This window comes from Aulostomus chinensis, chromosome 22 (assembly GCF_037954235.1).
Source record: "Aulostomus chinensis isolate RoL2024-O1b breed Wild chromosome 22, RoL_Achi_v1.0, whole genome shotgun sequence".
NCBI lineage: Eukaryota > Metazoa > Chordata > Actinopteri > Syngnathiformes > Aulostomidae > Aulostomus > Aulostomus chinensis.
The window spans coordinates 13,398,551-13,421,533 of NC_141341.1; the positions used below are offsets into that span (position 1 = coordinate 13,398,551).

The window sequence follows — 22,983 nt, forward strand, 5'->3', positions numbered from 1 at the left end:
CTTTGAAGCAACCCACACGTAGTGAATTCTTCCAGGCCACAAAAACACATCGTCACTCCTGACAGGCTGAGACAAAAACAAGACACTTCTTATCGTGGTAAAGCTGATAAAAACAAAATATCTAATGAAGTATAACTGTATTGAGGTCAGTCAATAGTGATTATCACAACATTTGTGTCTGTCAATCAGTCACGGGTGTGTTTTTGCGTCATCGTTTTCAAGCCAATCGCATGACGACGTCGGCGAACGGGGCACCCAAGACGTAAACCTAGCAAACATGGCGACGCTGGAAAGAGAGTACGGAGATTGGAAATACGACCGTTTTTAACCGAGAAGAAAACACTCCTGTTCCCGTGTTAGGATGTGGTGGGGTTAGCCAGAGCCACCGCAAGCCTTATAAACGATGTTTGCAGAGGTAAGTTACCGTCGGTGAAACTGAAGAGTGTCCGGTTGTAGTTTGTTTTCCATCGATGGCTGTGTAGGATGTAAGTTAGCCGTTAGCACCTTGGCGTTAGCCTCGCAGGTAAACACAGAAGCTGACAGGGAGAGGACGGAAAGCCCTCCAGAAAGGCTATCGGCTATTAGTGGCTGTCAGCTCGGGATTACACTTCTAACTCTACGTTAATACGATGAGCTTTGGACATCCGCACTGTCAACACCGTGCAGGAGTTACCTCGACATATGCGATGTCGGTAGTATGTGTTTAGAAATAGATTATGATTGACGTCCCTCAACGACACATTTCCTCATCTCAACAAACACAGGTGAGCTGGGCGTTAGCTGTCTTTACGGTTAGAGAGACGGAAAGAAAGTTAGCCGTTTGGTGCCAAGGCTACATGTTTGTGAGGAGCATACGAAGCAACGGTATCATAGCAAGGTTGTGATATTTCCTTCTCGCTTTAGTCTCAGCTGTTGTATGTGAGGCATCAGTGCACAGCTGTCTGGTACAGATGTTTCCTGTGACATTCACTCGACAGTCAAACAGAAGAGCTCTTCTCTTGTCAAACACAAACAACCTAACACAGGCTTGTTTTTAAATTTTAATGTGGCTGCTTCTGTCTGTCTGTTGCTGCCGCTGGTCAGTGGTGAGAGAGAAATCAGGTCTCGACTATGTGACTTCCCAGTCTGACAGGCATTTTTTTTTTGTGTGGTGTGATGACATTGTCATTTTGCTTCAACTGTCAGGTGATGGGGTTTCTTAATGCAAGGCAGTTTCTTCACTAGATGCGTTGGTGTTTCAGATGGGACTGTTTGTGGTCATCACCTCTGCTGCAGGCAAACAAGCCATATGATGCCTTGCTACACCGGTGCCCTGGGAGTCACAGAATTGTTTTTACTGTCCAGATTTTTTTGTAGAAGGTGTTACAGGGTCTCTCGTGGATTATAGATCAGTCCCCATAGCAATGTCCCCTCAGGACATGTGCCCTGAGTGATCCAAACACAAGTCAAAGGTGTGAAAACCCTTAAAATGCATTAAGATCCACTGATTGGGAGCATGTTTGTTGGTGGTCTGGGCCACAGGTGGTCTCACTCTTTAAGGTGTGTGAATGCAACCATGGACCAACCAATCTGTCCTCTGTCTGCTGTTACGGTGGGAATATGTTCTCATGTGCATACCAACTGTGGCCTATTATTATTACATGATACTTTATGATTTAAAAAGTCCCTTATTATTTGAGTGTCTCAAACATCTTGGATGATGGAGTTGACCCGGAGCTTGCTTTTCCTCGTAACGTCAGACTGACAAGGCATAGGTAAACCATTGCTGTAACCCCCCACCCAGCCAAAGCAATTTGGGCTTCTTTCTGTGAATAAAACAGTTATTATTATTGGCATTAGTAATTTATTTTTAAATTACATTACATTACAGTTACATGTAACTGTATGTGTGAGACTTGAGTGCTTATTGCACCCTAATGAAAGTCAGTCTGGCTCACCCTGTATTCAGATATTTCTGTGGAAGTGTCTGTATTCTGCATGTGGATTAACTATTGTGATTATTGTGATTGTCACTTTTTGAGTTTGTGTATCCCGATCCAAAATGTAATGAGTTCTTCCTGGGCCATGCTGAACCCTTCCACCAAGTTTCATTTAAATCGGCTCGCCAGTTATTTTGTAATCCCACTGACAGACAAACCAACAGATGCGTGTGAAACTATAACCTCCTTGGCGGTGGTTGGCTTGAGGTGATCTAACTACACCTCGGCATCTCTCCAGCAGTTTAAGTACGGGTTTAGCCTTTGTATTAAGGCTTCAGCTGTCCCTGCACGATTCCTCATGTCAGCCAGGAAGCACTGATTTGTTTGTAATGTGCAGTAGAGTGTAAAAGTGTAGCTTTTGCTCATTGGAGAATGTTGCTTCCAGCTTTCACCTTCACACTGAGGAGAACAGATCTGTGCTCCTATGATGAGTGCCTGATACAGTTGGCTTTATGCTGAATTTAATTGATGAGAGATAATGTGGGGCGGCATGGCCCAGAGGTAGAGTGGCCATCTAGAAACGAAGGGTCGCCGGTTCAATCCTCACTTCTCCCCCAACCGGTCAAAGCAGACGGCCGTTCCCAATGAGCCTGGATCTGCTTGACATTTCTGCCTGTTAAAAGGAAGGTTTTCGTCACGGCTGTTGCAGAATGTGCTTGCTCATGAAGAATTGTTGGGTGTAAATTCATTGAAGGAGTATGGTGCCAGACCGGCTGCACTTGTTAAGTGTCATTCGATAACTTTTGTCATGATTTGGTGCTATGCAAATAAAATTGACTCGACTTGACTTAGTGACCATGTCAAAGTATCCTTGACCAAGATACTGAGCCCCTAATTGCTCCTGATGGCCCTGTGACAGAATGGTGACCCATCCAGAGTGAAGCCCGCCTGTCACCCAATGTCATGGGATAGGCTCCAGCTCCCCCACGACCCTTAACGGATAAGCAGTATAGAAAATGGATGGATGAGAGACAACGCTAATCACTCAAATCTAATGATACTAGGAGTCTTCCCTCCATCATCATCATCCAACACCCTCCCTCTATGCTAAGAAGGCTCAAGCTTCAGTCTGACAACCCTCTGTCTGCTTCACCTGTAACATGTTGGCTGGAACTCTGAATTCCACACTCTGTTTTCATCAGTTAATTGTTTTGTGAACTGGTTTGCCTGTCAGTGTCACTGAATGTCAAAGTCATGTTTATTTACTTATTGTAAATCAGGTGCCACTCTTGTATTTTGCACTTTGGTCTCTTTGGATTTGGTTGTTGACTTTGGCACAGACCCTTTTTCCCTCTGATTTTGATATACTGACCCAAACAAACGACTGGAATACAGCGAGTTGCTTTATATGTAGGTTAATATGAGTGGCTTGTGTGTTCAGCCATTGGCACACAAAGATATCACAGTGTATTGGACCCCTGGCCAAATCTCATTAGGGTGTCTTAATCAAAGCTCAGTGGACATTAAGGCCTGCACACTGTTACACCAGGCATGCTTGTCATCTAATACACCTCAGCCGTCTTCCGTCTGTCATTGGAATTCATAGCTCTGCCAAGCTCGCTGAGCCCATTTCAGACCTCTCTATGAACAGTATATCCCGATATATCCACAGGGTACCCAGGTAGTACTGGCACAGAATGCTGTTGACATGTAGTCCAGCAATGTGACTCAAGGGACCACATAGTTGGTTTTAATTTTCATTTCTGTTTTTTTTTTTTTTAGGGCCGTGTAATGCAGTCACCTACAATTACAGAGGTCATAGGTCAGTTTCGCGATGAGTATAAACTGACTGTACACTCCAGTGAGAATATGAGCCCCCTGCTCTTCATGCCCTCCAGGAGTAAATGCATATGACAAGCTGAGAAGGATTTTAAATGAGTGCATCTTTTCCCCATGATGTGTTCCACTTAAGAAACATTGCAACTTCACAGGAAAGACAGAACAAACATTTCAGACCAGATGGAGAGAGAACATCAGCTGGGTGCTGACTTGATGAAGGGGTTTTGCGGTGTCTGCCAGGTAGCAGTCCATCTTGGCTATCAACTAGTGACATTAATTAGCTAACATTCCCAGCAGAGTAATTTGCTATAATACTGAATACTTTATTATATGCTGTACGTGACAGCAAACATAGCTTACACAAGAGGAGGGTGGGGTAGGTGGTTGTATTAGCAGAGGTGACGCATGCAAAAACATTATTTTTGGTGGTAAACTCATAAAGCTTGCCTTTCATAAGTTTTCTATCTATATTAATTACTCAATATATGTTTCTTTACCAGGATTCTACTCAAATAATCTGGGACATCAATAACCCTATGAAGGAACTCATCAGTTTTCTGTGAGATTGACACTTTTCACACATGATGGTAGAACACCTCACACTCAAGGTGCGTTTCCACTGGCTCAGTTTGCCTCTGGTCAGGTGAGGTCGGGTGGGTTTGGCCTCATTTCCACTGGCCCCAACGTGGTACTTAATTTTACCATTTTAGTCCCTGCTCCGCTGGGGTTCCAAGCGACCAGAGCAGGGACTAAAATGTGACGTAAACACATAGCGGGGCGCTGATTGGGTAACTTACCCGCTTACATCTTCTACTTCGTATCATCTTTGCCTCGGCGGAATACTGGTCTGTTGCTTGGTAAAGTCTTTTATACTTTTCTTGGGTGCTCTGTTTCACCGCTTGAAGCCTTGTCTGTCTGTCGTCCCTCACTTTCAGTCGAAGCAAAAAACACAGACCGAGCAACAGGCATAACGCTGCCTCCATGTTGTCTAATGTTGTTGTGTTGCACACAAATTCCACCAGGGAACTCTTGGCCGGTGAGTCCACCCAAGCTGACGTGGTACCCAGTGCTAGTGGAAACACACCCATACCGAGCCATATAGACCTGACCCCACCCGATCCAAGCAAGCCCATGGAAACGTGCCCTTAGTGAGTTCTGCCCCAGTGGTGATCAACACAGTCAGTGTGTACCTCAAGTTAGCATGGACAGATGTTGTTGCTAACTTCAGAGTTAAAAGCAAGACCCAAGAACAAGCCAGAGCATTCATTCACTAACAAATAGCCTTAACACAGGTTGTGTGCTTAGAGTTCAGTGAGCCTCCAGGTTTGGGGTTAGTTGTGTGATTGACCTGGATACGAAGTATCCATCGGACAAAATAATATCATGTTGGTTAATTTTAGAGAAGAGATGGAGCCCTTTCTGTTCATCTTCTGTCCCCCCAAAAATGCAGCAGTGGTGGTCATCTGTCTACAAGCAGCAGCACTGCTGGGCAAAATGCTGAAGTACCTTAATTAATAAAGTGAGTCATAAATGTTGCAGTGGCTACAGATTCAGTTCCTACCTGTGACACCCCGACTGTCCTCGCCACTTTTCCTGTATAATTTGTCATCCCACTGCCTCAGTTTATACATTTTCCCCTCTGAGAGAGGAGTTCCGAGACTGAGGGAACTGTAGGCCTCTCTGTCATGTGTGGTGGTCCTGGTGGATCAGGCATGACCAGTCAGCCCTGTTCACTCTCTCAGGAATTAACCATGGATCTCCTACAGGTGAGCTTTAATGGGCTAAGGTAACCTCTTGCCTTATGACCACACTGATCAGGGTTGCAGCCAAGCGCTTGTGGACTTGTGTTATAAAAATAGAATGATCCACCCTTGAGATCTTCCCAGAAGTGTGTGTCTGAGTACACTGCTGCCTGTGAGTAGCTGTGCATGCACTCATTTTCAAGTTGTGCCAGGAAATCTGGCAAATCATAATCTCCAAGACTCTGATAAGAGGCTGTGTGTGCAGCTCTTAATGTGCCAGGAGTCAAGGACATGGAAGAGTAGAGTCTTCCTTGAAAAACCTGCTTCTTTTTGTGACAGCGCTTCATACAGTTTTGATCACGCACAAATCGTGTTTCAGCAGATATAAGCTAACATGCATTGATATCAAATATAATTTAAATGTCATTATCAGCTGATGAAATCATCTGACTGATGTTTCAATGTGACACTAATTAGAACATGACTCAATACAGTGATAAACTAATATAAGCTACAATGTTAGTTCATATGTTGCGAAATATCAAAGTAGTAAAATATTCCTTACATTATCACAGCTAGTTTTTAAATGATTCTGGGGACAGTCATTTCATCAACTGCATTTAACAAATGCAATTGTATGTCATGTAAAAAATAGAACAGCAGAATAAAAGTTTCATATTAAAAATCAATCTTTAATAAACAGGCAAATCCAAAGCGTCTGAAATTGTTTCCTTTTAATGTACAAGTGTTATTGCTTCATGTGGGCTGTGTTAATATGATACATTGTTTATTTTAGTTTTTATAGAACTTACATTCCTGTGCATAGTATATTATTAGCTATTTTAAAGAAACGTATATTACTTTTATCAGTTCCTTCTAGCAAAAATGTTCCCCACTCCTGTTAAAGATTAAATGCCTCCTAAAACTTACTTCTGTGTATTTTTGGGCTTGTGTTTGTTCGTCCTTATAATGTGTGTGGCACAAAGTATTGCTTAGATGTCTGTTGTTCCCAGCGGGCTTGGGTGTTAATCACTGGAACAGATGGTTCATGTTTTAAACCCAGTGTAAGCTGCAGTGACTCAGTGTTGGTTATCATCTCCCTTTGAAAGACAAGCCTCCACGGACTCATCACCTCCTCCCACAGACCCACTGATAGCCTCCACACTCACTGGCCCTCAGTGGCACCACTGACCAGACTTACGTGACCAATCTGACCTCAATTCAGATTCTTTTAGACAATGATTGTTGGACAGAAGAAAACATAACAGTTACACATTTAACTGTCATGATGTCTCCTGGTATAACTTTGCAAATCAAAGCATTTTTCATAGCATTTTTTTCTGATACCAATACTGGAATGATCCCAAGCTCACAGTGGAGACTCTGCTTCTGTAGAGCACCAGCCGCATGTGCTGATTCAGGTTTAAAGTCAAGTCTGTTTTACTAACATACCACAAAACCATGCATCATCATTTGTCTCAACAGGCTTAGCAATCTGCGCAGCATTCAAGACCCTCTACACAAGTAATTATCATGTCGCTTGATAATTGTGTTTTCTCTGACTAAAGTCTGGCAGTGTGCTCAAAAAATGAGTCATGCTACAACATTTCACCCTAAGTTCTTTTGTCCTCCAGAGAGCACAAGTTATACATAAATAGTTTCTACACTCCTGGATAATCCAGTTATCAGGCTTTTATCATTTTTTTTTTTTGGTGTACAGTACAGTCACATGTTAGCATTTAGCTTAGTCCCTGCTGATAATAGTGTGTAAGTGATGACAGCAATTGGCCACTAAAAGCTTCAAAGCAGCAGAAAAACATCAGGCTCTCGCTGCGTGATCTTGGAAATGGCGACAACATTATCAACAATAACATTGGTATAGTTTCCTTTTAATCACTGTGAAATCCTTTATTATTTTTTATCTCAATTGTAACGACTTCTTTTCTTCTGCTTCTTCTTTTTTGAAGAGTCCACTTCTCTTCCCAGGGTCTTAACCCTTTGTCTTACCCAGGGGTGAAAGTGGCTTAAAAGTCTTGCTGGACCTTTGGGCGTGCGTTTAAAAAAAAAAAAAAGAAGCGCACGCCTAACGGGCCGACGAAGTTTTACGGTTTTTAATCAGTTTTGGGTGATTTTTATTACAGTTTTCGGGTGTCTGTTCCCCACACAACTGCAGCCCCCGTAGCCCCTACCTTCCCGCGCTACCCCTGGAAATGCTTTGAAAACTGCTTTTTACAGTAATTGCCCACTCCAGTGCTAACAACAGGGAACAGGCAGACATGCATGCATGAAAAAACAGATCATCAATGTCACTCAATGATTTATTTAGCAAAATATCAGTTTACACTTTACAGTGAGTGACACAACACAAAACGTGGAAAATTTCAAGAACAATTATTCATTTGATTTTGCCCTCTGTTTTGTTTTCTTTCTCTTTTTTCGTTCCATGAAAGCAGAACACGTGTGGTTTTAACCAATCAAGACTAAAAATGCTGGTAACGTGACCCATGTGTCCGTCTGTCAGCCAACCAGAAACGCCTCGCATGCGGAGATGCGCTCATGGGCACGACTCCGTGTCAAGGCGGTTTCATACTGAACGCACAAGGCGCGGGGGAAGTCCATTCATTGTGTATGTGGGTGCACTGTGACGTCACATGAGTGCAAACCAAGCCCAGGAACTCAGTAGCGCTGCACGTGCTTGTACCCCACCCCGCGCAGCACGCCACATCTGCCGCGTTCAGTGTGAAACCGCCTTCAGACATCGTTTTCTTTATTTAATATGGGATTTTGACAGCTCCCTTCTCCTCCTTTTTAAAACGGAACTCCGTTCCAGCCGTGAATATTTTACCGGATCTGCGTTCCAGCCTGTTCCGGCTCACTTTCACCCCTGGTCTTACCCAGTTGAGGTTCTGCAAAGAGGTCTAGTCAAGCCGGTTTGGACACTTTGTGCAGAAGAGAAGCTTGAGTCGACTTGTGTAAAATTCCTGAGTATTATCAGTTGTTGGACCAAAAAAATTAAATTACAATTGCTGACAGACTTTGCATTATGACTTATGATTTGAATGGGTCTGAACCTGAGTCTCTGTCAAACAAGCTTGTTCTCTTACATCTGCAACTCTGTAGAACCAGAGTCCTGAGATTGTAATGGTATGTAACTTTTGGTGACACATTTGAGTTAATTTAAAAAAAAAGTAGGTAAGTTGAATTGTTTTAAAATAAACAGCCTTGGTTGAAACTGGGGTTGGTAGAGTGAGGACCAATAGAAAGCAGGTTATTGCAGTGCTTGTTAACATGCTTCCCTTACCAAAGTGACCATGCACCATTTATTCCAGCGTAGAACTCTACTAATGCAGTGATCTGTGTGTTAAAACCTCTTCAGCTGCCTGCTGCACACTACCACAGACCTTATCCTGTATAATAAAATGGATTTACGATGAGTAGTAAGGTAAATTCAATGTCACTTGCTGCTCACACACTACCATCGACTGCCATCTGTTCTTTGAATACTGTTCACATTGAGATCCTTTGGTCTATTTTAACCCTTTTGTAGTCTGGCTACACCACAGAGCTGCATAAACAATAACGCCAATGAAGATCCACCCTGACAGGGACTGTCAGCAACTGTAACTATTGTCAGAAAATATCAATTCATGGAGGGTTTGCCCTGCCTGGCTAAAGGTTGGCCCCCCTTTGTACTACTGGCCCACACCTGTGCTGGAAAACTTTAGAAAAACACGGTTGTCACAACCTCTATTAGCAGCTGTGACATTGTGTGGCCGTTTTTGTTTCGTGTGTGTGTGTGTGTGTGTGTGTGTGTGAGAGAGAGAGAGAGCGAGAGTGAGAGAGAGATCAAGGTAATATGTAGACCTGGAAACAGCCACTGTAGCTGGAACTGTCAGGCAGGCAGCTAAAGTACTGTGATCAGGTTTCATCTCCACTGTGGCATCACAACTGTGATGATAAATTCATGAAACTTTATAGGTGTGTAGTTGGGGTCAATATTAAGAGTTTGAAAATGGTTGTGGCCCCGAGTTTGATGGCGCTGACTCACTGTCAGACGTCCGTCTCTGGACAGCTGAAGTAGGAGTTGTCATTTTATTTTCTTTCATTATAAGAATGTTTGTGGCGTAGCTTCTTTGACCCTGCCGGTTATTGAACTTTGATACTTTTATGGTACAGATCAGATTGCTTCAATACCAACAAAAGTCAAAAGATGCTTTGTCATTCAGTGTTCGATTTCAATTGCTAAGAAGTCAATCTTCAAGTCGCAGTTTATTTTTTATGGTATGAAATTGCTTCAAGTGGGAAAAATGCCAAAGTGCTGAAATACAAAACCAAAAGGTTGAAACAGACAAGTTAGGTTTTATGTTATGAAACCGTTACGAGTGTGTGAACACAGAAGATGCTGTAAACGGAGACCAAAATATTTGTGAGGTAAAATATAATGTAATTTTTTGTTTGGTTGAAGTGGATTTTAATCAGAATGGATCAAAGTAGTCAAAGTATCGTGCTTTGATTTTGAAACGATACCAGCCCTGCCTATGACACACCGCTCTTGTTCTGATTCTTTAACTTAAATAGAAATGAAGTCGGACAACTTCAGGTTTATTGTTATTTGCTAAGCGTTTATAAATCAGTGTGTTGAGGGTCAAGTAAAGATTGACTTTGAGTTACAAGATTCCTGACCCAATTGGCCGACTGGGCAAGTGAGAAAAAAAAAAAACAAACCCTTAACATTGAACCTTGCAGTTGGCAGCCGGTCTAATCCATGTCATCCGATTGTCTATAGCTGTGTCCACTGTGGCAGTGAAAACAATGTGTTAGTGTCAGTGTCTGGCACCATCAGGGGATCTGCTTATCTAAGGAATTCAAGAATGAATGTAGGGCAGCCGAAGAAGATGATCACTGTTGATCATCAGAGTGTCTATGTGATGGCTTCGGGGTGTCAGCATTCAACAGTGTGTGTGAGACTGGAGACAGTTTTATCTCCCGTCACCAGCAGCTGGGTAGATAAATGCCTGCTTCAGGTTACCTGGTCACACTGCATATACATTAGCACTGTGCTAAGCTTCGCAAAGCCCATTTGTCCAGCTTGCATCTGCTGAGGTGATCAAGTATGTGGAACGCATTGGTGGGATCATCCTTCACCCTGCATACACGCCTGTACAAATCACCTGTTGTAGATGTCATGGCAGAAAATCATACAAGAAGAATGTGGAACCAATACGATTTCTCATATGTTGTGATCAAAGCATCAGCAGCTATGATTTAACCCTTGATGTGCAGGAGTCTTGGCTCTGAAACAGGAGCCTCTCCCCCAGGAGGTTGTTGAGAATGTTTTCCTGCTGTTTTTATATGGTATCTGTCACATTAGTGCGGCATGAGGCTGAATATGATGTGTCCACATGAGTCACCAGAGTAACTTGTGTGGAAGAAGTGGGACAAAGGGTTGCTAAATGGAAAGGACAACTTTGTTTCCTGCGCTGACAATAACAGGAAAACCATAGGATGTGACTCGTGGATACCCACAATCACTCTCTCACAAGTCTTTGTCTAATACAGTTCACCCAAACACCACTTCACTGTGTATATAGATAATCCTGTGTGCAGCATTGTGATAGTTCTGTACCTTTGTCTGATTTTAGTTCGTTTACCCTGCAGTGACCTGGTAATGTGGCCTATTTGCTCCATAGCTGGAAATATGCATGTTTTAAAGAGCTGTATTCTTATATTATTGATGCGATGGTTATTTTGTTTCTATTGAGAACAACAACAACAACACCTCTTCCTCTGCCGAACCACCACTTGCTCCTCTTGTTGTTCTACGTCACTGGGAACCTGAAATGTTCCAACGTAGCTGACTCAAAAGAAGGAGGCGTGTCATGTACTGTAGCTCCTATGTGTTATTTGTCGTGGCTCAGTCAGACACAAAACTTAGCATGTCAGGCTAACTTGTATAATAATTGCAATATAATTTATTTATGTATTTACTGGATATCATTCAGCTTTAGACTCCAGACTCACTCAGATCAGTTGTCAATTCAGCACTGCCTCAAGTATTAGCCAGGAATGCACGGATGATTCAGCGTGTGGTTTGTGTGTGTTTCAGGCCAGTCTGTCCATCTGGGGATGGGGGGGTCTTGGAGTCGTGCTGTTCCTCGTCACCTTCGGACCCTTTGCCATATTCTACCTGGCCTTTTATATCTTCTGCTTCATTGGAGGGTGAGCAGGGATGAGTTTTAAACCACACGGCATCATCGTCATCATCATCATCGTCATCATGTCTTGAAACAAATCTGCTCCCTCACAGTAACCACAACATTCTTCAAGAAACTGATCAGCTAGGACTTTCTTCTACTTTTTGCTATTTTTGTTTTTCAGGGGCTTTGCAGTCACTCTGCTTTATGGAAAAATCAACTCAGAGAAACACCTGGAGAAGTGCGAGCACTCTTACTTGCCCCCCACACAAATTGGTATATTGAAGGTAAAAAAAATCACACACACCTGCACAGACAAATTGATGAGCCGGTAATCGTGGTTTTGTTTTGTCTATGAAGTTTTTTCATTGTAGTTGTCATTGATTTTATTTGTCATATTTAGCTACACCTCTCTGTTTCCAACAGACATTGGATGAGATGAAGCTGGAGATGAAGCCCATAAAGATCGACAGGAGACTCACTGGCTCCAGTTTCATAGATGAACCACTACAACAGGTGTGTGTGGTTTTTTTTTATCTTTCTCCTTTCATTCTAATACCATCTCGACCTGCTAAGAGTTTGTGTCCACCTGCCATGTCAGCTGGGGTCCCACCAAATATTTTTTCAAGTAACTCTAAGATCTGTCGAATTCTAAAATTAAATGATTGACTATGAAAGTAAGTCTGCTTCCCTGCTACGATGTGTCGCACGCTCCCACTGACCGGAGAGAGAGCACAGATGCTAATGTGCTAACGGCCAAAGAGAGACGCAAACGTAACAGGATTAACACTGGGTGATAAATAGTAACACCTCAGACTTTTTGGACACTCGCCCACTTTAGTCACCGTCTGACCCATCAGCTGGTCAACGTCAGCAACTTCCTTCCTGCCAAATGCTGCCTGACCTCTTAAAGCCCGTCTGCATTCTGTTCACGTGTCTCGATCCTGAGGTATATGATCTGAAATCATATATTATGTGAAAAGTTGAAGTTACCGAACGAACTAGCAGCCCTCCACTCCAAACCAAAAGAGGGGAACAAGTACAAGAAGAAGAGGTTGTCCAACCCTATCCTAGAAACAAGGAAATGCTCATTTTCTTCAACTCTTTCAAAGAGGCAGAATGGGCAAGATTTGTGGCCCAACATAACAGATGGAGCCTACACAGCTTTTCAATCTCCAAGCAACTTTGAGTCAAAGGTCAGATTATTTTCAGTGAGACAGTGTTGCATGAGAATCAGGTGTATCAAAGCTGTTTGCAGGCTGCGGCAAGTTACTCCGCACGCGAGATCGTTCTTTCAGCTTTCTTTAAACAGGCGCATTTTGTTTCATAATCATTTCTGTAAATTTTCTCATTTCTAAAAATGTTATCTGAGACCTTAAAGCCCAAATGAAATCCCCTTTCCCTCCTCTTTTTCATAGTGGATGTGATGTTATATGTTTATAAAGTCATTCACTTGCCATGAGTCTGCAGTAAATGATACAGCACATTTATGAGCAGCTCCTCTATGTTACACCTCCACAAAGATGAGTCACTGCTGATTTGATCCATGTGACCAAATACATTTTCACTACGTCTTCCAGTCAAGATTTAGATCTGCAGTGCATCATTTAGCCACATGAGGGGGCTTATTGTCCCAAGGGTCCCAAGAAAAGAAGGTTTGTGGAACAGCTCTCTTCAGGATGGTTGAGCTCACAGTGTTTCATTCCTAATTATTTTATGGTCACAAGCTGTAAACAAGATTTGAGCATGTTGTCCTCCGTAAAGCAGCGTGGCTGCAGAGTTCAGGGCAGACACAGCGCTTTATGATGGTCAGATGACAGTGGTTGCTCCACTCTGATGTCCTCCCTCCCTCCTTTCCTTCCCTGGAATGCACACTAATCATCCCAGCAGCATATACAATGTACCGTTGTACGTGAGACATGACTTCAAGTAAACGTATGTCATGCTACATTGATTTTTCTACCACATTCTCTTTGCCACTTCTCATTTCCACCAATGTTCATTCAAATTAATTCTGCAACCTTTCCCATGAAAAGCCTGATTTTTGACTTTTTAGAAGAAACTTCTTCATACTCTTTTTTTTTTTTTTTAATCAAAGTTTCCTACTATCTACAGACATGATGAAAGTGCGGCACAAACAGCGGCTGAAGGGAGACGCTAGCTTCGATGCAATCAAGCTACTCAATTGAATCCCTGTTGTCCTCACCAGACCGGGCTGAATTATTACCTTACCCAGGTGTCCTTTGACCTGATAGCTCAGTAATCCTCAGAAAAATGAGTAAAAATATCTTCTTTGAAAGGGTTTGATCTGTTTCTATCAACTGTAACTAGCTGCTCCACCCTCCATCCTTCCATCCTTCTCAGTCCAGCTCACCATGTTGTTACTAAATCTCCTCTTCACTTATCCCTCTAGGTGATCCAGTTTGCTTTGAGAGACTATATTCAGTACTGGTACTACACTCTCAGCGAGGACGAGTCATTCTTATTGGAGATCAGACAGACACTGCAGAATGCCCTCGTCCAGTTTTCCACACGGTACACGACACAGACTCACTTCGTCCTTGAAACAGTGATGCAGTAGTCATGTCACAGCATTTGATGGCCTTGTCTTTGCCTGTGTGTGTCAAGGTCCAAAGAGGTGGACTGGCAGCCTTACTTCACCACTCGCCTGGTGGACGACTTTGCCACCCATTTACGTGTCTTTCGTAAAGCCCAGGATCGCCTCCCCGACAGAGAGGACAAACAAAGTAAGCACACCCAGTCACACCCAGTCTCACACACACACACACACACACACACACACACACACACACACACACACACACACTGCTCTCTTTCTTCCTCTTAAGAGGTTGTCATCATCTGAAGTACGACGCAATAAAATTTGATACCAGTTGTGGTGCGGAAGGTAATGAGCCATTAATGACAAATGCTGACCAAACAGGGGACATAACAGAAGAGCTGGTGGACTCGTTCTTTGAGGCCGAAGTGGAGATGGAGAGGAAGATTTGTCGAGACATAGTGTGCACTTCACACAAAGACGAGGAAGGTAAAAACACAAAAGCGACCCCTCGGGATGTGTTACTTTGATGCTGTAGGTTATAAAAACAGCACATCTGTCTGTGTTTGTGTGTGTTAGGTTTCCTTCGGGACTTGTGTGAGTTGCTCCTGTATCTGTTACTACCTCCTGGAGATTTCCACAACAAGAATATGAGATACTTCTTAAGGGTGAGAACACCTTAGATACGCAAACTCAAATATGGAGCGCAAAATTATCGTCATTAAGTCAATGTGGAACCTTTCCTTAATTTGCATTGATGAACTCTCCAACCATCCGTGAGGATTGTTTTCCATGCAGCTTCCAGAAAGCCTACATTGTATTCCCAGATCATGTGACCACATGTTGTATTGACATGGAAGTGCACTGTACTGTGTTTTCAGGAGGTGCTGGCGCGTGGTGTGCTGCTTCCTTTGATCAACCAGCTGAGCGACCCGGACTACATCAACCAGTTTGTCATCTGGATGGTGAGATTGAACACACACGTCATTACCTCCTACCTTTCAGCCTTCGTTTGTGCAGGACTTTTGTGTCATTAGTAGTAAGTCATCTATAAAGCAGATGAATCAGGAGTGAAACCCAGTCCGTCGCTGCTGTGTGTTTTGTTGAGTGTAAACCTGAGTGTGTATGCGTAGATCCGGGACTCCAGTTGTAACTACGAAGCCTTCATGAACATCCTGAAGCTGACCGATAAGCCGGCTGAACTGGAGGCTGTGAAGGACAAGGTGCTGGAGGAGCTGCAGTACCTCCGCTCTCTGGACACTGCAGGAGACGGTGGGTAGATAGGAGACGTCCTCATTTAAATTCTGAGACACGCACGCAGCTAATCCTTCATGGATGAGGCTCTCGTGAAATGTTTGACCACTCTGCTTTCTTCCTCTCTATTAATGTCATTTTGTGTCTTTGTCTTTAAGATATCAATGTGATTAAAAACCAGATAAACAGTCTTCTGTTTGTGAAGAAGGTGTGTGAGACCAGGATCCAGAGACTACAGTCTGGCAAGGTTAGAAGCCGCAGCACAGTTCACGCTGCTTACATTGTGTTCGTTATTATGTTGAAGTGCTGTCTGCATTAGTAGTTTGTGTATGTTCTGTTTGGAGTCACCTAGATTGACAACACAGTTTTACCTTTTCCTCTATTCCTGTGCTGTAGGAGGTGGACGCCTTGAAGCTGGCAGCCAACTTCGGCAAGCTGTGTGTTATCCCACTGGATCACATCCTCGTGCACAACATAGCCCTGCAGTTCTTCATGGGTAATACTGCAGTACCACACACCTCAAATCTTTAATCCAGGATATCTCTATCAATTATTTATAAACGCAGCTTCCATGTCATGTGACCTAGGGACTCCAAATCAGTTCCATGTATGAGTACGAGACAGGAAGTGTGGGATTACCCCTTTGCTTTTTTGCCCCTTACATTTTATGTGAATATCTTAGTGCAAAATTCAGTTTATTCATTATTTTATTATATTAACAGTGAATGCACTGAGTTACATGCACCACAAGAGAGACTTTTAATTATCGGTTGAGTGTTAAATTTCACTGTGTGATCTCTGACAGTTTTTGGACTCTCCTTTGTGTGTCTGTTGTGCATGCAGATTTCATGCAGGCAGCAGGGGCCCAGGCCGAGCTGTTCTTCTGGCTCACGGTGGAGGGCTACAGGGTGACGGCGCAGCAGCAGCTGGAAGCCATGCAGGGCTGGCAGAAAGATGGTAAAAAGCAACCCAGCGCCACCAAGGGGCTGCTGAAGGCCGCTGCGCTCGGCGTCTTCGAACAATACCTCTCTGACAAGGTAGGACGCTTCAGGTTCAGGTAGCATCGAAAAGATGACATCCAAAGCGAAATGCGTTGATTTGGCGTTCCATCCGCTAACACCCTCCTCCTGTCGTCTCCCAATAGGCGTCTCCGAGGGTGCAAGTTGATGAAGCATCAGTAACACAGCTGGGGGAGAAGCTGCAGAGAGACGACCCCACGCCAGAGATATTTGATGAAATCCAGAGAAAGGTGCGACTGATGTTGATGGTTATTTTGGGGGAATGTTATAAGCATGTTCAGATATTAAATTGAACTTAACTGCATTTCTTTTAATGTTTTTATTCAGAATATTACATTTTGTTTTTGATTTATGTTTTTTGACCACTTTTCTCCATTTATTAACTACTTGTCTCACCCACCCTTCACCGCAGGTGTATGACATGATGCTACGTGATGAGCGCTACTACCCGTCCTTTAAGCAGAGTCCGCTCTACGTGCGCATGCTTGCAGAGCTGGATATGCTGAAAGAGCCGAGCTACCGGGGATCTGATGACGGCGATGGAGAATCTTTCAATGGCTCCCCAACAGGAAGCATAAACCTAGTGAGTCTTTCACTTCCTGTCGCAAGGTTTCAAAATGCTGCTGTGGAGACGCGGAGCGAAGCGTTGCAAGCCGGACAGCTGATTGATGAACGGCTCTTTGTGATTTCAGTCTTTGGACGACCTGTCCAACTCCTGCCATGATGACTCTATGCACATACATGCCTTCATCTCTGACACAGGTACACACACACACACACACACACACACTCAAAGTAGTGCACTTGTCGTAAAACTGCAAATATCTGTGTGTTTTCTGGTATTTTTTTTAGAGGTTTCTCATGTCAGACTAAAGAATGTTTCTATCTGTTAGCCTCCTCTTGCTCCTCCCTGTTTTTCCTCTCATTTTTTCACCTCCATGCTCTGGTCATCTGCATGTGCCTGCCGTGTCACTACATGCTGTTGTCGTGTTCTTCGTTTCTTTCATTCTGTCACCTTCACAGTTTTTCTGTTCTCCCCCCCACCTTTCCTGTCATTCTCTCCTGTGTTCCTCCCCTCCACAACCTCTGCTCTGCATTCTTTCTTTTGCTTGCTCTTTCTTCTCCTCTCCTACATGCATTTTTCTCTTTTCTTTTCTTCTCCTTTCACCCACCTCCTCCATCCTCCATTCCTCTCTTGGATGTATTACCGGGCGGGGTAGCTGATGCTTGTCTCCCCGGCTTCTGGGGTGCTGCAGGGGTTTGCAACGACCACGGTAAGACCTACGCGCTGTACGCCATCACTGTGTTTAGACGCAACCCGGACGGCAGCGAGGATTGCTGGAAAACCTACCGACGCTACTCTGACTTCCATGACTTTCACATGAGGATCACCGAACAGGTGCGTGTTTACCAAGACAATATCAACCATGAGGAGAGTCAGCCGACCACCTCCATCTGAGTGTTATGTTTGTTTCTGCTTTAGTTTGAGAACTTGGCGTCGATCCTGCGGCTGCCAGGGAAGAAGACCTTCAATAACATGGACAGAGACTTTTTGGAGAAGAGAAAAAAAGACCTCAACGCTTATCTACAGGTACTGGGTTTATTTGATGAAGTCGCACGGTTCCATTTGAACGGCTTTAGGCCGCGGGTCATTTTATCACGCGTCAATCAATAACATCGTGTGTGTGTGTTCCAGTTGCTGCTGAACCCAGAGATGGTGAAGGCCTGTCCAACTCTCATTCCCTACGTCTACGACTTCTTAGAGAACAAAGCCTACAGCAAGGGCAAAGGAGAGTTTGCACGCAAGGTCGCTGAATGTTTCCAAATCCACATTTCAGTGTTTTCTAGTCGCTACTGGACATTAGAAGAATAGAAGAATATATAGAATAGAAGAATATGATGCTTACAGTTTCAGGTACTAACAGTCTATTGAAATAGTTCTGTATGAGGTTGTTAGAGGTGCGACCTCCTGTAGGTGTGTCAGCACGTCTCAGTAGGGCAGAAAGAATGAATTTATCCAACAAATAAAGGGACACTTCAGAACAAAGCAAATCAATATTGATTTACACGCTAGATTTGTAACATTCTCAGCCAGACAGACCTTTATTTTGGCTTTTGGATCAATCAGAAAGTTCTCTCTGTCTGTCTCTGTCTCTGTCTCTGTCTCTGTCTCTGTCTCTGTCTGTCTGTCTCTCTCTCTCTCCCTGACTCCCATCTACTGTAGGTCACTATGACCTGTACTTTGAATGACCTCATACAACCCTAGTTCAATAAATTCAAAATAGCATTTCTTGCTTTTTGCTGATTGCAACATCACACAAGCTTCAAGTAAAACCCCATTTTAACGACAGAGGTATGAGTGGTTGTAGCTGAATGACATAAAAAGGAGATAAACCCGTTTTAAAAGGATCTGGTTTGCATTTCCTTCGTACATCAGATAGACACATTTGTGAATCCTCTGAGGAGCTCCATGAGGAACGTGTCCAACGCTGTGAAGGCCCTTCCCGACAGTCTGGCTGAGGGCATGAACAAAGTCTCTGACAATATGGGCCGCATGTCCGAACGCCTGGGCCAGGACATCAAACAGTCCATATTCAAGGTACCGGCGTCAAATCCTGTCAGAGTTTAGCTTTTGGGTCTGTAGATTTATAGCAGTGATGAAAAGCAAAATGTTAAATGTCCTTCTGAGTCTCTGCCTTCTCTTCCAGGTGCCTCCCCTCCTCCCCAAGTCAGACATTGACCCTGAACACTGTCGAGTCTCAGCTCAGCTTGATGACAACGTGAGTTTGTTCACTGGACAGTTGTTTTGTTTTTTTCCCCATCGTCATCGATTGGTTGACTATCATCCACCTTGTGTTGTTACATTGTGTGTGTGTGTGTGTGTGTCCAGGTTGATGACAACATCCCACTGCGGGTGATGCTGCTGCTAATGGATGAGGTGTTTGACCTCAAGGAGAAAAACCAGTGGCTGCGCAGGAACATTAAGAACCTGCTGCAGCAGCTCATCAGGGCCACGTATGGAGACACCATCAACAGGTCGGTGTCACTCACACGGTCTCCACAACATAAACAATAACACACCGATCTACACTCCTTATTTAAACTCAGATTTAATACACCGTAACAAGGGTCACACGGTGTTTATGGATCTGAAGTGTTTCGATTTTTAACTTTACTTACTTTCCTTTGTCTCTGCAGGAAAATCGTGGATCACGTGGACTACTTGACCTCACCAGAGCAAGTGGCGGAATATGTCAAGAAGTTCAGGTAAACTCCCTCTCTTTTTCCCATAAATCCTCGTTAATATTCCGAGCTGTTTGTGTTTCTATTAACGGTCACTGGCTCTGCTGCTGCGCAGGGATTCCTACTGGCCCAACGGTATCTTAGCTGAGACGCCGCCTCGTCGGGACAAGAGCATCCGCATGAGGACTCGAGTCGCTGCTAAGACCAGCCTGTTGGGCATCATGCCAGGTTAGAACACACACACACACACACACACACACACACACACACACACTCTTAGGAAACAGGTCCATGCTACCACACACACTGGTCCACACGACAGATTTGTCTTTTGCTGTGTTTGTAGATGAGCTGAAGCACATCATCGGGGCGGACACTACACGGAAAGGAATACTGCGTGTCTTTGACATGTTTCAGTACCAGCCTATGAACCGCCGGCTGGTCTACGTGTTCCTGGAGGGCTTCTTGGAGACCATGTTCCCTCAGTACAAATTCCCTGAGCTCTTCGTCAAGCTGCACTCCCGCTCGCCTCGCATCCACAGATACACCCAGAAACTCAAAACTTCCTCCCTCAAGAGGTGACAGGAGAGGAGCGAGGCGGCGGGACATACACACACACACACACACGCACGCACGCACGCACACACACACACACACACACACACACACACATACGCACACACACGAACTCCAGAGCTGAAGGTGAGGGAGGCTTGATGTGAATGATGAGATAATGTGTATGTATGTGTGTGTGTGTGTGAGAGAGAGAGAGAGAGATTTGTGCCCTAGCGCTTCCCTCACCCACCCACACACACACACACACACACACACACACAAGGTTCATTGAAAACACTCCAAGGTTGAAAAACACTCTTTAACACACATGCGAAACACAAATCCTGTAATTTGCACCAAGACTGAACATAACAGTCTCTCTTTTAGTCTGCATTATGTTTCCCTCCCTTTTTTTGGGGTCTTTTCTTTCTTGGGGACGTTGTCATCGTGTTTAGCTTTAGCTGGGCCAGCCGATGCTGCTTTGTCACAGTCCAGAGAGCAGACCATTAATACTGTACTCTTTTTTAAACTGCAGGAATAGATAGCAAAGTCCCACACCTTGCCTTACCTTCCCGCTTTCCATCTTTCAAGCCGGCGCTGTCGACCGTCTGGGTCTCTCAGCTGTAGTCACACTCACCCTCATGCTGTAGACGTCTGTCTGCAAAAAAGCTGCACACTTGATTAACATTTAAAAAAAAAAGAAGGTATTGTTATTTTGTCATAGCAACCAAATATGTCAATAGCACTGGTTTAAGAGGCGCTGTTTTAAAAAAATGTGATTGAACAACTTTGGGTTTGAGAGGATTTTTTTTTTTTTAATTGCCATTTATTTTCTCTCCAGTGCTTCTCTGGAGACTTTATTTTCCTTTGCGAAGATTTAAAAAAAAAAAGTGTAGGCCAACTCCCCTTTAATGCTACTATCATAAGCGTGTGACGACCAAAGCTCCTGCTTGTTCACACGTGTGTGTGTGTGTGTGTGTATGTGTGTGTGTGTGTGCGTGTGTGTGTGTGTGTGTGTGTGTGTGTGTGTGTGTGTGTACTGGCTCCATGTTTGGTGACGTTCTTCATATTAAGAAAGAAATTCAAAGTTGACCTTTTTAATGCTACACAAGGTTGAGGCTCAACAGTTGGCGCATGTTGGAAGCTCAAAGAATGTATTCTCTGGTATAGTCTGTATTTGGAGTGTGTGTGTGTGTGCGCGTGTGCGTGCGTTAAACAAGAAGAACCTTCTTCTATCAGAAAACTGTGCCAGTGTGAGCGAGCGAGCGAGTGAGTGAGCCAGCCTTAAAACTATATCCAGTATATTTACTGACCAAGAGATGCACGCTAGAAATAGCTCTCCTCCATGTGACTGGACATTACAAGGAAACCCCAAATATGGACATAATCACTTTTATCCAGAGGTAAAAAGGTCTTAAAACAATTTTTTGTGCAATATTTCTTTTCTTAAATGCATGTGCATTTTGAATTATTGTATACTGAAAGAAAAAGTAATTCACATTGTTTTAATAGTAAAAAAAAAAAAAAAAAAGAAAGCAAAAATGTCTCCAGAAATGTCTCCCAACAACTTAACATTCCGTTGTTGTAAAAGTACTGTTTATTTTACAGACTTGTTTTATAAGTCTGAGGGTTGTATTTTTGTTTTTGTTGACATCCCTCGCCCGCCCACCCACCCGCTCGCCCGGGTGTTAGCAAAGGTAGGGAGACTTAGCGTGTTGCAATTCAGTGATTTAGCTCATTGGGGCTATAGCATCTTTTTTACTCATGAGTGGTGTTGTATGCAGCCTGTTCTGTTGAACGGAGCTTCGTCGTTATGAACCAACATGTGGAGGAGACCCTTCCTCCTCCTCCTCCTCCTCCTCCTCCTGACTGATGGAAGCACTGCTAATGAGCACTTAACTGTAGCGACTGTGGGAGAGCTGCTGCAGCCTGTGGATGGATGGACTCTGATTGGCCGATGACACGAGCGAGCAATCCGAACAGGAAGTTGAATACTTTGTTCCCGTGGTGAAGGACGTCGCCTTTAACTTTCTGCACACCTCATCATCATCATCATCATCATCCAGGAAGGCTTGTCTTTTTTTTTAACACCCCCCCCCCATATATATATGAGTCTATGATAATGAAAATTGTGCATATCTGTGTACAGTATGTGTTAATAGTGTGCCTAAATGTACTGTCAACTCTATTTTCATATTTTTCTTTAACCTAAAAAAAAGTCAATCAGAATGTCATGATCATTTTACAGGACTGAAAATGACCTTGGTTGTTGTTTGTTTTTTTGTTTATTTTTTTCTTTTGGTTTGCATTGTGCTTATCAAACTTCCTTGAGAGCAACTGTGCTCAGATCAGTAAACACTAATTAAAGGTAACTCAGACTAACATACCCCCGGTGTGTACGATCCCTTCAGTGACCTCCAACGGTCTCTTCAGGATGGAAGTCTGAGTTCTGTTCACGTAAACTTGTGGAACGACTCTGAATTCTTGATTTTTCTCTTGACTCTTGAACGTAGGCTCGGAGGTGACGTCACCCCGGACACAGGGACACGCTCTCCTGAGCTTCACCCCATCGATATTTTTAACAAACTGCAAAATTAGTTTTATTATTTCAGTAGTTTCCGTGTCATGTGACCTGGGGTCTCCAAATAAACAAGGAAT

General features: G+C 43.7%; 1 protein-coding gene and 1 long non-coding RNA gene across 4 annotated transcripts in view; one reads left to right on the forward strand and one right to left on the reverse strand.

The window, feature by feature from the left end:
- The window catches only part of LOC147240879 (uncharacterized), a 28,348-nt gene extending 27,602 nt beyond the window's left edge, over positions 1-746 (reverse strand). Inside the window, exon 1 of the long non-coding RNA XR_015111146.1 lies at positions 425-746. This is a non-coding gene — a long non-coding RNA (uncharacterized LOC147240879). The remainder of the gene's footprint in view (positions 1-424) is intronic.
- On the forward strand, positions 249-22,712 carry snx13 (sorting nexin 13). Of its 3 annotated transcripts, none has more exons than XM_086192814.1 (25): positions 249-415; positions 11,607-11,719; positions 11,879-11,981; positions 12,121-12,210; positions 14,108-14,229; positions 14,323-14,441; positions 14,639-14,743; positions 14,834-14,922; positions 15,136-15,219; positions 15,388-15,526; positions 15,667-15,755; positions 15,905-16,004; positions 16,352-16,545; positions 16,653-16,757; positions 16,940-17,110; positions 17,220-17,289; positions 17,748-17,926; positions 18,011-18,118; positions 18,224-18,334; positions 18,965-19,126; positions 19,236-19,307; positions 19,418-19,563; positions 19,726-19,794; positions 19,886-19,998; positions 20,117-22,712. In XM_086192814.1, the coding sequence occupies exons 1-25, from the start codon at positions 404-406 to the stop codon at positions 20,350-20,352; spliced, it is 2,901 nt and encodes a 966-aa protein (XP_086048940.1). In that variant the 5' UTR covers positions 249-403; the 3' UTR covers positions 20,353-22,712. The 3 variants fall into 3 exon arrangements, with proteins under 3 accessions (XP_086048940.1, XP_086048939.1, XP_086048941.1); XM_086192813.1 differs by lacking the exon at positions 249-415 and adding an exon at positions 569-764; XM_086192815.1 differs by lacking the exon at positions 249-415 and adding an exon at positions 570-764 and having other exon boundaries at positions 17,784-17,926.
- The last annotated feature ends 271 nt before the right edge of the window (positions 22,713-22,983 follow it).

Coding starts and splice junctions, on each gene's coding strand:
- snx13 (XM_086192813.1), top strand. CDS start 717: ATGATTGACGTCCCTCAACGACACATTTCCTCATCTCAACAAACACAG. Junction 16,758..16,939: donor TTGATGAAATCCAGAGAAAG/GTGCGACTGATG, acceptor CCTTCACCGCAG/GTGTATGACATGATGCTACG. Junction 17,111..17,219: donor CAACAGGAAGCATAAACCTA/GTGAGTCTTTCA, acceptor TTGTGATTTCAG/TCTTTGGACGACCTGTCCAA.